The 14,400-nt window shown below is 42.8% G+C and overlaps 1 protein-coding gene across 1 annotated transcript; it reads right to left on the bottom strand.

The window, feature by feature from the left end:
* Positions 1-10,189: 10,189 nt before the first annotated feature.
* On the bottom strand, positions 10,190-10,942 carry LOC135712203 (uncharacterized). Its single transcript, XM_065235164.1, has 2 exons — positions 10,754-10,942; positions 10,190-10,645 (listed from the first exon to the last, which is right to left on the bottom strand). Exons 1-2 carry the CDS (start codon positions 10,940-10,942, stop codon positions 10,190-10,192), a joined length of 645 nt encoding a protein of 214 aa, XP_065091236.1.
* Between the last annotated feature and the right edge of the window lie 3,458 nt (positions 10,943-14,400).

Here is a 14,400-nt window from a genome sequence, read left to right as displayed (position 1 = left end):
TACAATTCGCCTTCCTGCGCGCCCACCTTTGCGAGAGAGTCCGCCTTCTCATTGCCTGGGATTGAGCAATGTGAGGGGACCCATACAAAGGTAATCATATATGATCTTTCGACCAGCACACACATCTGCTCCCTTACCTTTGAAAGGAAATAAGATGAGTGCCTACCTTGTTTCATCGACCGAATAGCCTCAATCGAACTGAGACTATCCGAGAAGATGAAGTAATGGTCTGTGGGCATATTGGAAATCATCCCCAATGCGAAGTTGATTGCTGCCAGCTCAGCAACAAAAACGGAACAAGGTTCCTGAAGTTTGCGGAAGGCGCTAGAGTTTTCATTGAAGACACCGAAGCCAGTGGATCCATTGAGACGGGACCCGTCTGTAAAATATCTTTTCATGCAATTGACTTGTTGGTACTTTTCAGTAAAAATACGTGGGATAATAATAGGTCGAAGTTGATCGGGAATCCCATGAGTTGCTTGTTTCATGGTCAGATCATATTCAATTGAGGAACTGCGATTGGTGAAGTGAACACGGTCTGGAGTATAACAAGGAAGACACATATCTGATGATATGTAGTGGTGGTAGATTCTCATAAATCGAGATTGTGTGTTCAACCCAAGAATTTCTTCAAAATTAGCAATTATAAGTGTGTTCGTCACTCCGCATTTGATTAGTATTCTGAGAGAGAGCTCCCAGAAACGGTTCTGGAGGGGTGTTACTCCTGCCAGAACCTCGAGACTCATGTTATGCGTTGAGTGCATACAGCCTAGAGCAATACGCAGACAACGATATTGAATTCGTTCCAATTTTATAAGGTGACTTTTTCTTGCCGAGAGAAAGCAGAAAGAGCCGTACTCTAGAACAGAGAGAATAGTTGTTTTATAAAGCGTTATGAGGTCTCCCGGATGAGCACCCCACCATGTGCCGCAAATTGAACGGAGAAAGTTGATCCTCTGCTGACATTTTTGCTTCAAATACGTAATATGGGTATTCCAAGTGCATTTTGAATCAAACCAGACCCCAAGGTACTTGAAAGACAATGATTGGGTAATGTTTCTGCCCAAAAGATTAAGCTGCATTTGGGCTGGGTACCGCTTTCGAGTAAACACTACCAGTTCAGTTTTCTGCGGCGAGAATTCGATCCCTAGATTCATAGCCCAAGAAGACAAGTTATCTAAGGAATTTTGCAATGGTCCTTGCAAGTCCACGGCATGTGGACCTCTTACGGAAACCACACCGTCATCTGCAAGTTGTCTTAGCGTGCATTGTTCTGCCAAACAGTTGTCGATATCTTTGACGTAAAAGTTATAAAGAAGAGGGCTGAGACATGAGCCTTGGGGCAGGCCCATGTAGCTAATTCTGGAAGTTGTCAGTTGTCCAAGGGAAAAGTTCATTTGCTTTTCTGACAACAAATTGTACAAGAAATTATTTAAAATTCCAGAAAGTCCACATCTGTGCAGATTGTCTGACAGAATTTCAATGGAAACTGAATCAAAAGCCCCCTTAATGTCCAAGAATACTGAAGCCAATTGCTCCTTGTGTGCAAAGGCCAGTTGAATATCTGTGGAAAGCAGCGCTAGACAATCGTTTGTTCCTTTGCTCTTGCGGAACCCAAACTGTGTATTTGATAGCAAGTTATTTGATTCGACCCAGTGATCGAGTCTCCGAAGGATCATTTTCTCCAACAATTTCCTAATGCACGAAAGCATAGCAATCGGACGGTATGAGTTATGGTCAGACGCTGATTTGCCAGGTTTTTTAATGGCTATTACTTTGACCTGTCTCCATTCAGGCGGTACAATGTTGTTTTCTAGCAAGGAATTGAATAAATCTAGCAAGCGTCTTTTAGCGATATCTGGGAGATTTTTCAGAAGATTGAATTTAATCATATCGCTTCCCGGTGAGGAGTTGTTCGATGAAAGAAGAGCCATAGAGAAATCCAGCATTGAGAATGGTCTATCCAGAGAGCCGCCGCTAGGAGACGCTTCTCGAAGAATATTTTGTGCTGGAACTGAGTCCGGACAGACCTTTTTAGCGAAATCGAATATCCATCGGTTGGAGTATTCTTCACTCTCATTGAAAGATGAGCGGTTACGCATGTTGCGAGCCACCCTCCACAAGGTGTTCATTGAGGTTTCTCGTGAGAGTCCCTCGACGAAATTGCGCCAATAACCGCGTTTTTTTGCTTTGATTAATTGTTTCAGCTTTGTCTCAAGCTTTGAATATTCCTCGAAGTAAGTGGAGGTTTTGTGTCTACGAAAAGCTTTGAAAGCATCAGATTTTTCTACATACAATTTTGTGCATTCTTCGTCCCAACCAGGTGTGGCTGGTCTCCTTTTAAAGGGTGCACTTGGAACTTTTCTTTTTTGTGCTTCCAGTGAGCTTTTGTAAATCAAATCGGCTAGGAATCGATATTCTTCCAATGGTGGAAGCGCATCTATTGATTCGACACCGATTGTCACCGCCGTTGCATATTTCTGCCAGTCGATGTTCCTTGTAAGATCAAATGGAACCCGAGATGGTTCTGCAGAGTGAGGGCCACACTTTATTGAAATGATGATTGGCAAATGATCGCTACCATGGGGATCATTGATAACCTTCCACTGACAATCCAATGATAGCGATCTTGAACACAAAGATAGGTCGAGTCGGCTTTCTCGAGCCGGAGGTTTTGCTATACGTGTCGCTTCACCAGTGTTCAAAATAGTCAAATTGAAATCGTCACATAAATCGTAAAAAATAGCCGCTCTATTGTCGTCATATAGATCGCCCCACCCAGTACCATGGGAGTTCATATCACCCAGAATTAATACTGGGGATGGAAGAATCGAAACTAGATTCCAGAGTTGACTACGGCTAATGGAGGTTCTTGGTGGAACGTATACTGAAGCTATGCAAAGATCTTTGTTCTTCACATTTATTTGGCAAGCAACGATTTCGACGCCGGATAGAGCAGGAAGGGAAATTTTGTAGAAAGGGTAGCACTTTTTGATCCCTAAAAGTACTCCTCCATAAGAATCGTCTCTATCCAGGCGTATAATGTTAAAATCGTGGAAGTTGAGTTCTTTATCGGATGAAAGCCATGTTTCACAGAGAGCAAATATATCACAATCAGAATTGTGAAGTAAAAATTTGAACGAGTCTAGTTTAGGCACTAGACTACGGCAGTTCCACTGTAGCACAGTGATCATATCTTCAACCTCGTTCGACGAATTATCCATCGAAAGATATGATTGATGCAAGGAGGGGCCATGAAACAGTCAATTGCTTAAGATATGATTCTAACGTTGGAAGCAAGGCAGAAACTAAGCTTCTTAGAGGGTCTTGTATGTTGAACATGTTTAATATGAATTCCACAATGTCCGAAAAAGCTAGCAAACCTCGTTCGGACTTGGATTTCTTTTGAGAAGTTTGAGGAGCAGCTTTTTTATTTTTTTTATCTTTGTTGGGCAATGGCGGAAAATTCTTGCTGCATCCAGGGATTGGATCAACAGGAGCCTTCGGTTTTGTTTTTTCATCCCCATTACCCTGGGAATTTGGCAATCGTCTGGAGGTGACTTTAGTTTTCTTACGGCGCACTTTCGGGGAGGGGCATTTTCTTTTTGAGGAACCGTCTATTTTTGAAGGTGCGTGTACCACCGTAGAATCACCTTCATCCGATGAGTCAGAGTCCGATTCTTCAGCTGACAAAATCGAAAATTGGTTTGCATCTTGGACGGCTGATGCAGCCTTCACCATTTGCGCATAAGTCTGCTTGGAGCGTCCAGAGATTGAACGCTGCACTTTATCGGAGTGCTGCTTGTACATCGGGCACTCCTGCAAGGGGTGAGGATTCTCGCCACAGTAAGCGCATTTTACTGATTCTTTGTGGCAAGAATCCTCTTTGTGGTTTTCACCACATTTGCCACAACGAGTTTTGTTGCCGCAATGGCTGGCCGAGTGTCCCAGCCTTTTGCAGTTGGTACAATTATATACCCTCTGTACAAACAACCGCACCGGAAAAAAAGCACCATCAATTTTAACAAAGTTTGGGAGAACTGAACCTGCGAAAGTCACCCGGAACGAGTCTGAATGTTTATAAACTTTTTTACCGTCTAGCAAAGATGCTGAATGCAGTTGCCTTACATCCAGTATCTTCACTAGCGCGGTAGCGAATGTCGAGTTTTTAAAAGTTCCCGAGGCATGTTTCAAGTCCTCGACAGTCAGACTCGCGTCGGAGACCACGCCTTCTATCTCCACATCTCGAGAAGGGATGTAGATGTTGTACTCAACACTAAACAACTCGTGATCAGCAATTTTATTTGCCACATCATAAGTCGGTGCTTCTACACGCAGTTTGTTGAATCTTTCTTTGTGTACCAAGATTCCCGGATACTTACGCAGCAAATCTCTCGTTATGTCGAGAGTTTTCAAAGGTTTATTTTTGGGCCGAAAAAAGACAACCCATGGTCCTTTCGAAGACGGTTCATAGTATCTGGTTCGCGTAACGTAGGCATCGGAGGATGCCATAAGTGTTGCGCAAAAGCGGTGCGCAACCACTTAAGAAGGAAAAAAAATAAAACCTTCACTAATTAATTAATTTTAATTACTAGTAATTAATTTTTTTGCCCGACGTACGAACAAATCAAAAAGAAAAAAAAAAAAATCGAAACAAAAAAAAAACTTATATCTACTTGCAAAAAGTTGTCTCACTATGACCCATACTCCCCTACCAGGGGTGAGAGACAGAGTCACGCGCCACGAGGCAAAATTAAACTACAATAGGGAGGCAATGGACTTGCAAAATGTATTGTCTAATACTTATGCCGGTTGTAAACAACCTATCAGCCGTTGCAGCTAGATGGTCCGTTTGCTGCTGCTGGTGGTGATGATTGGTGTTGGTTGGTCGGCACGATGATGGAAAAAATGGCTTGACGACCGGATGGATTACCGGGGTGGATTAAAGCTGGATGGCAACTCCAAGGGGCTCGGCCCATGGAATTCCACTTCCTCTGTTGCACACTGGTCACTTGGGGCACCCAATGGGGGGGTGAAAAAACCGCTCGGGCGGAAAAAACACCGAAAAAAATTAGATGCCGCGCGACTGAGACCGGGACGTTGTTAACCGACTGAGTGTTCAACTAGGAATGAGGAGGAGGGAGATGTGCGGTATTGAATACCCCCCGCATAGAGATGCTAGCCGCTCACTATTTACTACGAACATAACCCTGCACTCCTCATCAGCTGATGTGACGGCAGACTACGAGAGCACGCAGCGATCGTCTCTCGTCCTCTTCCTCATCGTATCGTCATTGCGAGTGGACGCCTGCAATCGGATTCTTCAATCAATGGTAGAATTTCACAATAATGTTTGCTCAACACAATAAAAACAATCATAAACAAACAGCAAAATCCATGACTAAAAAACGCAGTGCACTCAATTTTTCAACTTTCCTTTCGCCAGTGACATCAACATTTATTCCGGCATCACTGCCAGCCAGATTAATGCGAGCCCTGTGCCCTTTTTATTCCACGATTGCTACTGTCAAATCGAACAATCAGAATTTGGCTCTGATTTGACAGCAAATTGGCTCGAAATCGCTACCCGATTGTCATGTCCCGTCTTAGGAAATACTCAGAGGGAGATACACAGCAAAAAAAGCTGTTGAATATTACATCGAAACTGCTGCAACCAGTTCAATCCATCGGTTGTGTAATATCACATTGTACGATGTACATTGATTTTGCGAACAAAATTACATCCATTGATGTAATATTGTATCTGCCTTTTGCTATTACATCATTATTTCATACATCAGTTTGAATTACGTTGATCGATATTACATTTTTTTTGCTGTGTATGGGCGGAGAAAACAAAATACACTGGAGTCGCTTTTTACTTGGTTTTTTTACGCGGATTTCGGAATTTACACGGTTTTTTTTTTTACGTGGATTTCGAAATTTACGCGGATTTTGGATTTTTTTACGTGGATTTTGGATTTTTGTTACGCGGATTTCAGAATTCACGCGGTTTATCGTTATACACTGGAGTAGCTTTTTACGCGGTTTATTTACACGGTTTTTTTTACGCGGATTTCGGACTTCACGTGGTTTTTTTTACGCGGGACGTATCACCCGCGTAAAAAGCGACTCAAGTGTACAATTCGGCAGAAGGGATTTGTACCCTAGGGGAAGGACAAATCCAAGTATTAGGATCAATACCGACGGTGTAAATATTAAATATTTGAATGTGTGTGATATTTGCCAATCTCACACTTAGTCTGGCAGTAGTTTATTTTTGTTTTTTTATTATTTTTGGTTTTAAGTGTACATTTGATATTCGTTTGATCAAAAATGGATTTCGCACGAGAGGCAAGTCACTCGATGATAATCTTGCTGGCCACCGCCACAGAAATCCGCTCCTTGTTCTCATAAATTCGACATTCTTTGGTAGCTGATCTCAGTGCACATAATCGGCCGTACTGCCGTACTTCCGTTTGAAATAGTCATTATTGTGCGTTTCACACCAAATTGGACTAATAAGCGCGTTTTCACTTATTAAAAAGTGTGATAAAACTGCAAGTTTACGTCTAATCGTCTTGGTGTCTTCGGTGCACTTATTCCATATGATGCAAGCAATAAGTGCTCCGAAGACATCAAAACGATTTGACGGAAACGTGCACTTTTATCACACTTTTTGCATTTTTGGGACAGTCCAGTTTCAGATGCAATCAGCAATAATTTCCACGAATTCTTCATCGTCTGCTAACCATTGTGCTGTCCTCAGATGGAACGGGAATCGACTGACTACGCCGCCCCTGTAATCGGAGTCCCAGAGTGATGGTTCCGTGGTTGTATTACGCTCGATGCACCAAGGGCCTGCAACTTGGAAAGATTTGCTGCTGGGGGAACGCCCGAAGTCGAAAACGATCAGAGCTATCGAAAACGAAAATCTAGGCAAACATGATGACAAGCAGAAAGCTGCAGTAAACACAAACAACAACGGTTAAACGTCATTGATCGTATACGTTAAAGTTACACTGTTATTTTTATTTGTACATTCCGCTTGACAGTAAATATCATTAATATTTATACTAAAAACTATAATCACTACCAACTTGAGTAATTTTTACACCAAATAATACTTCAGATCAAGTTGTACTTCCCCTAGTTTGTACCTTAATTTTCTTGCAACCTTTGCTAGAAGCTAGCATTTCACATGACTTTTACTTCTGATTCGATTTACGTGCAAAATAATAATTGATTATATATTAATTAACCAACTAAGATCAATTAATCAATAGAATTAGAATATTGCTTTCGATTTCAACAACTAGTTTCACGAAACATAAAGGTGATTGAATTTCTGTTCGATTGCAATACAGAATAAAATAGAATAAAACAGAAATAGAATAAGAAATCCTCGAGGAAAATCTAATAGGCCTTTGTAATAGAAACTAAACGATCGATTCAACCTCTGGTGGTGAATAGGAGAACGTCAAAAAGAGTGTTGTGAGCATAAATTTTTGCCTTGAGACATAGGAAGCGGAACACTTTTTTACTTTTCCTGATAAATTGATTCATCTGAGATGCTGCAAAACTTAATCTACAGTTGAAAAATTTAATTCTGTAACGTTTTTGAAAATATCCTGCTGGTGTTCAGGAATATTTTTGTTGAGAAAAATGGAAAATTAGAAAAGTGCCTTAGTGGTTATGATCTTCCGGATTTCTTGTGTGTGAACAGTTAAGGTGCAAATCAGTTCAGATTTGTGGAAAATCGTACAATAAGACAATTACCGATGGAAATTGGCTAGATTTTGAATGAAAAATGCTGTTATTTGCGTTGGGGAAAATACTTATTCTGATGTAAACAAACGGTTTGGTTGACGTTTCTTCTCGAACTCGCGTGGCGCACTCTACGTTGGTGGTGCATTGAAAAGGCGTTTTGGAATGTTCGTTTGGCTCAGATTTTGACAGTTCATTTGGCTCAAATATATGTAATATTGTATCTTCTTTTTGCAATCACATCAGCATTATCATTTTTTGCTGTGTACTCCCTAATAAACAAATACCATAAAAGAACTGTATCCCGGATGAGTAAACTATCTCACAAATGGTAAGGCTCTCTTTTATGGTAATTTTTATTAGGGCTATGCTCTAACACCTACATGAAATGTTGGAAAAGTTTCAATTACTAAATGTTATAGTTATGACGATATTGTTCGAAAATTTAATTCCAGTTTGAATAGCATCAAACATGGAGTTAGTTTTCAGCATATCAGTAATCATGGCCATTAATGATTCCTGTAAAAATTACGGTTTAGGAGCAGTAATGCTATCTAAGTCAAAATCATCAAAATATCTGCTATAATTATTGTGGCTAGATTTTTGATTTCAATTTCTATCAGGTACAATAGCAGCATCTCCATTTACTGGCTGATAATTGTTAGCAGCAGGTATAGATGATGAATTTGAAGCAGGGGGATATCTGTACCCACGGGTACAAATGTAGAATTTGTTCCTGGCTGACCGTTATTAACAGCAGAGGAATGTAACCTGCACGGCGAATGAGAACGACCCAAATTTGAGTTTAGTTAACTCATAAATCACATAAAGTGTATAAACTCAGCGATGAGTAAATTTTCCTCACGTTTTCCTAAGTTTTTCCAGGAAAAAAATCCCTAGAAACGTAAAGATTGAATTCACTCTTTGTACTACTCCTAGAATGAATAAAATTTTCGTTAATTTCCACATTTTTCGGCAGACTCTTGAGGTTTTCCACAGGAAACCATGAGGAAAATTTACTCATCGCTGAGTTCCTGCACTTTTGGCGATTATGAGTGAACTAAACTCAGATTGGGTCGTTCTCATTCGCCGTGCCGGTAAATATTCCTCAGCAAAGAACAAATTCAACATGTTTTCTTCTCTAAGATACAACCTTAAACAGACGTTAAATTTTGGTGTCGTAAGATACCTGAGAAGACACTTGAATCCAAGTCCAAGGTTGCAGCCAATGCACGGCATTCATCCCTACGGCCAATTTGACGTGAACACTTGAATTTAACGAAGTTCAAAAGTTCCGTGCGAAGAGCATGGGAATTGGAAGTTGTTTACACAATAGGGGGGGCTTTTTCATTTTTGGTATTATGTTTAATGGAATTTTGCCTGGACGAAGGATCATTTTCATCATCCGTGAGCATATCAAATTGATTGCTCAAATAAATTTCATCAGAAGGGGGATCAAGAGAGGGACCTCCTTTGGATGGGTGATACGCCCAAGTAAGTCATTTGACGAAGGCATGGATCATTCTCATTTGAGAAACGCTATATGTAAGGGGCCTCCCTTACCTCAGTCGGTAAAGGCGCAGCTACAAAGCAAGACCATGCTGGACGTGGCTGGGTTCAATTCCCGGTCCGGTCTAGGAATTTTTCGGGTTGGAAAATTTCTCGACTTCCATGGGCATAGAAGTATGATTGGACTTGCCACACAATCATACCAATGCAAAAATGGTACAGGTATCGAAAGCTCTCAATTAATAACTGTGGAAGTGCATCTAGTAGAACACTAAGTTGAGAGCCCGCAATAAGCTAATATGCGATATGCAATAAGCTTGAAATGCAGAGAAGAAGAAGAAGTACAGTGGTGACCCGATTTTGTCAGCCCCCGATTTTGTCTACCCCCGATTTTGTCAGCTTTTTGACCCGATTTTGTCAGCCTATATGATTCAATTAGTTTTGGTTGAGGTGGACTGTTTTGTACAGTCGTATTCGTATGTTATTGATTGTTGAGCTCAATAATGACATTTTTTGAGAATTAAATGTGCGGTGGTGGCAAGATCAAAGCAGGGGGGAGGGGGATTGAGGGGCTAGTTGAAAATTATGAGATCCTTGTCGAATGCCTTCGTCTTCCACCTCCGGTTGCTTACTTTCGTTTTCCACTTTGCCGTAGGTATCCGTTGGCCAAAGCTGTACCTAATCGCCTGATGGTCACTATGAGTGTACTCCTCACACACTCATACTTGCCACTAACGACGGACTGCAGAAAGTGACGTCGATAATGGATTCCCTACCATCTTTGCGGAAGGTGCTGATGGTTCCTTCGTTGGCCAGACTGACGTCCAACTTTACCAGAGCTTCCAGCAGGCTATACCCTTTTGCGTTGGTACATCTGTTTCCCCAGTCCACTGCTCAAGCATTGAAATCTTCTTCAATGACGATTGGTCTCCGTCCGGTGAGCTCCCCGGTGAGTCCATCTAGCATCTCGCGAGTCCTTCTTCAGCTCGAAGAGCATCTCGCCTTTCTGGGTGCGCCTGGTTTTCACCACGTACTCGCCTAGTTTCTTCAACTCCGGATCCTCTCTCACTTTCCGGAGGAGTGCTGCGTATGTCGTTTTGTCTTTCGCCTCGATAACCAGAGCGTCGCCCTTACTTCTCTCCCTACGATGCCTGGGGTTTTCCTTCTTCTTGAATTCCTTCTTCCTCTCTTCCGTCTTCTTCTTCTTCTCTTCCTCTTCATTCTTTTTTTCCTTCTCCTCCTTCTTCTTCTGTTCCTTCTTCCTTTGTTCTTCTTCCTTCAGTTTTTTCCTCTTCTCCTTCTGGTTTTCGACTTTACGCCAATCACTGTCTTCTCCATCTTCTTGCTCCTTGTCCCCGTATTCGTAGTCCTTGTGTTTTTTGGGGTCCTCTTTGTCTCATGGCGTTTCCCTATCTCTTTTCTCCGGACGTGGGTTCGTTGGTCCCTTCAGCGTCTCCTGCGCTTCAGCCAGCATTGCATTCTCCTTGGCCTCAAGCAAAGCCTTTTCGGCCGCTTCAGCTCTTCTTCTCCATTCTTGCAGTTCCCGATCTGCCACAGTTATGCCGGATTTGATGACCGTCGCTAGTAGCTTGACCTCCTTGTGTATGTTGTTCTTATCCTTCACGAACACATAGAGTTCATCGATCTTCCTCCTAACCTCCGTCATTTTGGTTCTCCCAAGCTGCAATTCTTGCTGTTTGCCGCTGCTGGATTTCGGTGTGAATATTTGGCATGGCACCGCACCTAGCTGCTCTCCTTGGGATCCATGCTGTTCCACTTGGGGTATGCTACTACTGGAACTAGCTGTAGTCACCTGGTTCGACGCTGGTGATCTCTGCAACTTTCCGCTTCTTGCGAACACGTTCGCTCCTCCGTTTTCACTATCACTATCGTCTTGCCGTCGTCCTTCACATTTTTTTGGGTTTTTTTCATTTTCGTCTTTTTTGTTTTTTTTCTCCGATTTTCTCCATTCTGATGGGTCCCCCCTCCGGGCTGCTATCTCCACTCGTTGTATGTAGTCTCCTATCGTGATCCCATGGTTATCTATGCAAGCAGGGAGGCCATGCTAGGGTTGACACGGTCCTTCATAGGGCCGTGTTCAGAGCCAGATCGGCGTAAGTCAGTAATGTTACATCTGAGCCTACTACTCACTCACCAATCACCAATTGGTGTGTGTGTGTGTGTGTATGTGTGTGTGTGTGTGTGTGTGTGTGTGTGTGTGTGTGTGTGTGTGTGTGTGTGTGTGTGTGTGTGTCTGTGTGTGTGTGTGTCTGTGTGTGTCTGTGTGTGTGTGTGTGTGTGTGTGTGTGCGTGTGTGTGTGTGTGTGTGTGTGTGTGTGTGTGTGTGTGTGTGTGTGTGTGTGTGTGTGTGTGTGTGTGTGTGTGTAAGTGTGTGTGTGTGTGTAAGTGTGTGTGTGTGTGTCTGTGTGTTTTTTTTTTTTTTATATAGTAAGGTTTAGGAAAGCTTCAAGAAGCCTGGTCTGTAGTGTTACTCCTATCTATACCCTCCTTCAATTCAAACGAATAAAGGAAAGCTCACAGGGTCGTTTTATGTTTACTCTCTTTGACACTGCACCTTCTAGCATAAAGAAGAAACATGAACAACATGAACGCTAAAAGGTTCATCAGGGTTGAATCCAACTAGATACATTAGTTTCACCAAATCTAACCTCGGAAAGATTTCAGAAAGCGAGGGGTGGGAAATTCCAGCATTGGGTGAATTTTCATCGTCGAAACACGAATAACTCAGAAATGTGTGAAATTCTAGAAATATCTACTTCTTAATAAATCAACAAAGCTGTAATGTGTAATTTAGAAATCATGCCTCGATACTTGAACATTTATTTTGATGGTTTACAACATACAAAATCCTACGTGATCACGTGTTTTATCTGTTTCCTTTTTACTATACATGTCAACTAACTTATGTGTTTTGTCTTCGTACTATTCTGTTCTTGCATGCTCATTTGTGTTTTAATAATTGGACCAGCGCGACTTACGGTTTTGGTGGTGGGACTGTGGTGGTAGTGATGATGGTGACTTGCGGTGGTGATACCGACTATCGGTGACGGTGGCTTACGGTTTCGGTGGTGATGGTGATGGTGGCTTTCGGTGATGGTGGCTTACGGTGATGGTGGCTTACGGTGGTTTTAGGCGTTATGATGGCATCCTTGAATGGCGACTAACAATTACCACAGCAATGGTTTCCCTGACCATGCGTCGATCTGACTACAATGGACTTATTGTCTATTGCATCGCCATTTTGATACCGAACGTGGATCCACAACTTGGACGTCGAGAATTTCCCGCTTCTGCCGTTGTCTCCAAGGGAGTACACGCAGGGTTGATTTCTGGCTCCGGGAATCGTATAGCGTTCACGTGTGTCCAAGTTGGGAGTATAACTGGAAATAAATGTCCGATTTGTGCACAACGGACGGAAAAAGGCCTAGTCAGGCCTATTAAAACAGGCATTAGTCCCAACCACACACATACACCATAATTTCCGCGTCGAATTAGAAATCTTAACCATATAAAACTTTACCTTTTTCCGATCTTCAACGTGTAAGACCCGCTTAACGGAAAGGGACCACGTTGGCTTTGTTTTACACAGAACCCTAAATAAGGTAACACTAACAATAAGTTTATACACTACTAACAAATAACTAACTCTTTACCTTATTACACACTACTAACACTACTTCTACACGAAACACTAACTCCCTTACTACACACTACTAACTTTCCTAAAATAAAAGAATTAAATATTACTCAAAAATCACACTTTTCACTTCGGACAACTAACTCGATTTTTAAGAACACGCCGCGCACTACTAACTATCTCGAAGTCTTGAGCCAGAAAGAAAGAATTGGTTGGACGGCGGTATCTAGAAGGTTCTTGGGGCTTCCCTTTTTTTGACAAAACCAGTATTATTCATTCGTGAATCATATTCCTTTTTTATGCTGCATTTACAGTGTAAGAATAATGAAAGTCTAATTAGGTCGACTACTGAATGAACACCGTCTACTGACACATAGGTGGCAGCACTACTTTGCATAAGGCAAGGTGTTTTTAAAGGAGGTGGTGCACTTGGCGAAGCTAATGCAAATCGATTTAAGAAACCAACGGTTACAGTAGTGAAGGTGGCACGGTGTGGTATCCACTAGTTGCCTAGTGCAGCTCCACTAAAACCCATTCCTTACTCTCTCCTCTGCCTGGATCCCCCCGGGACCACTGTGAAGCGACTACTTCGGGGGGTGGCTGTGCTCATGCACTTGTCGTACTCTCAGCGCTAGCTGGCGTTGCTAGATCGCTGCTCTTCTCTCCATTTACGCTGCAGCTCTGACATAATCTGTGTGACTGCCCTGCTGACGGCATTCCAAGAGTCCTCCTCTCGACACATTTCATCAACGACATTCTCCACGTTAAGGACGGGCATCTCCGTTCGCACTGCCTCGAACCTTGGACAGTCAAAGACCACATGCTCCGGCGTTTCATCGACGTTGCCACACTCCGGACAGAGGGGTGACGCTGCGTGTCCGAACCGATGCAGGTATTTCCTGAAGCAGCCGTGGCCAGACAGGAACTGCGTTAGGTGGAAATTGACTTCTCCGTGTTTTCTGTTCACCCAGGTCGAAAGAATCGGTATTAGTCTATGTGTCCATCTACCGTTCTCCGTCGTGTTCCACTCCTGTTGCCACTTAGCCAATGACTCCACTCTCACAACTTTCCGTACTCTTCCGGCTTCTCTCTGCCTGTAGCACTCGCTGTCCTCCGCCAGGGTGATGCCGATAGGGATCATACCGGCGATAACGCATACTGCTTCCGACGAGATGGTTCTGTACGCACTCACGACTCGCATGGCCATGAGCCGGAACGTACTGCTCAGTTTCCTTTGGTTCTGCTTCGTTTCCAGCGCTGGAACCCAGGCTGGACCTCCATATCTCAGTATCGATGATGACACGCTGGCCAGAAGACGCCTCTTGCTACTGCTGGGACCAGCGTTGTTCGGCATGATTCTAGCTATCGCGTTGATGGCCTTCGAAGCCTTCTCACAGGCATATTCGACGTGGCTGTTGAAGTTTAGCCGGTCATCGATCATCACTCCCAGGTATTTTAACACACGC

Source organism: Ochlerotatus camptorhynchus, unplaced genomic scaffold (assembly GCF_037179485.1).
Source record: "Ochlerotatus camptorhynchus isolate MF236.1 unplaced genomic scaffold, CSIRO-AGI_Acam_v1.1 ptg000465l, whole genome shotgun sequence".
In the NCBI taxonomy this organism is placed as follows: domain Eukaryota; kingdom Metazoa; phylum Arthropoda; class Insecta; order Diptera; family Culicidae; genus Ochlerotatus; species Ochlerotatus camptorhynchus.
Note: the sequence above shows the minus strand (reverse complement) of the source record. Positions and strands in the feature narration are given on the sequence as shown.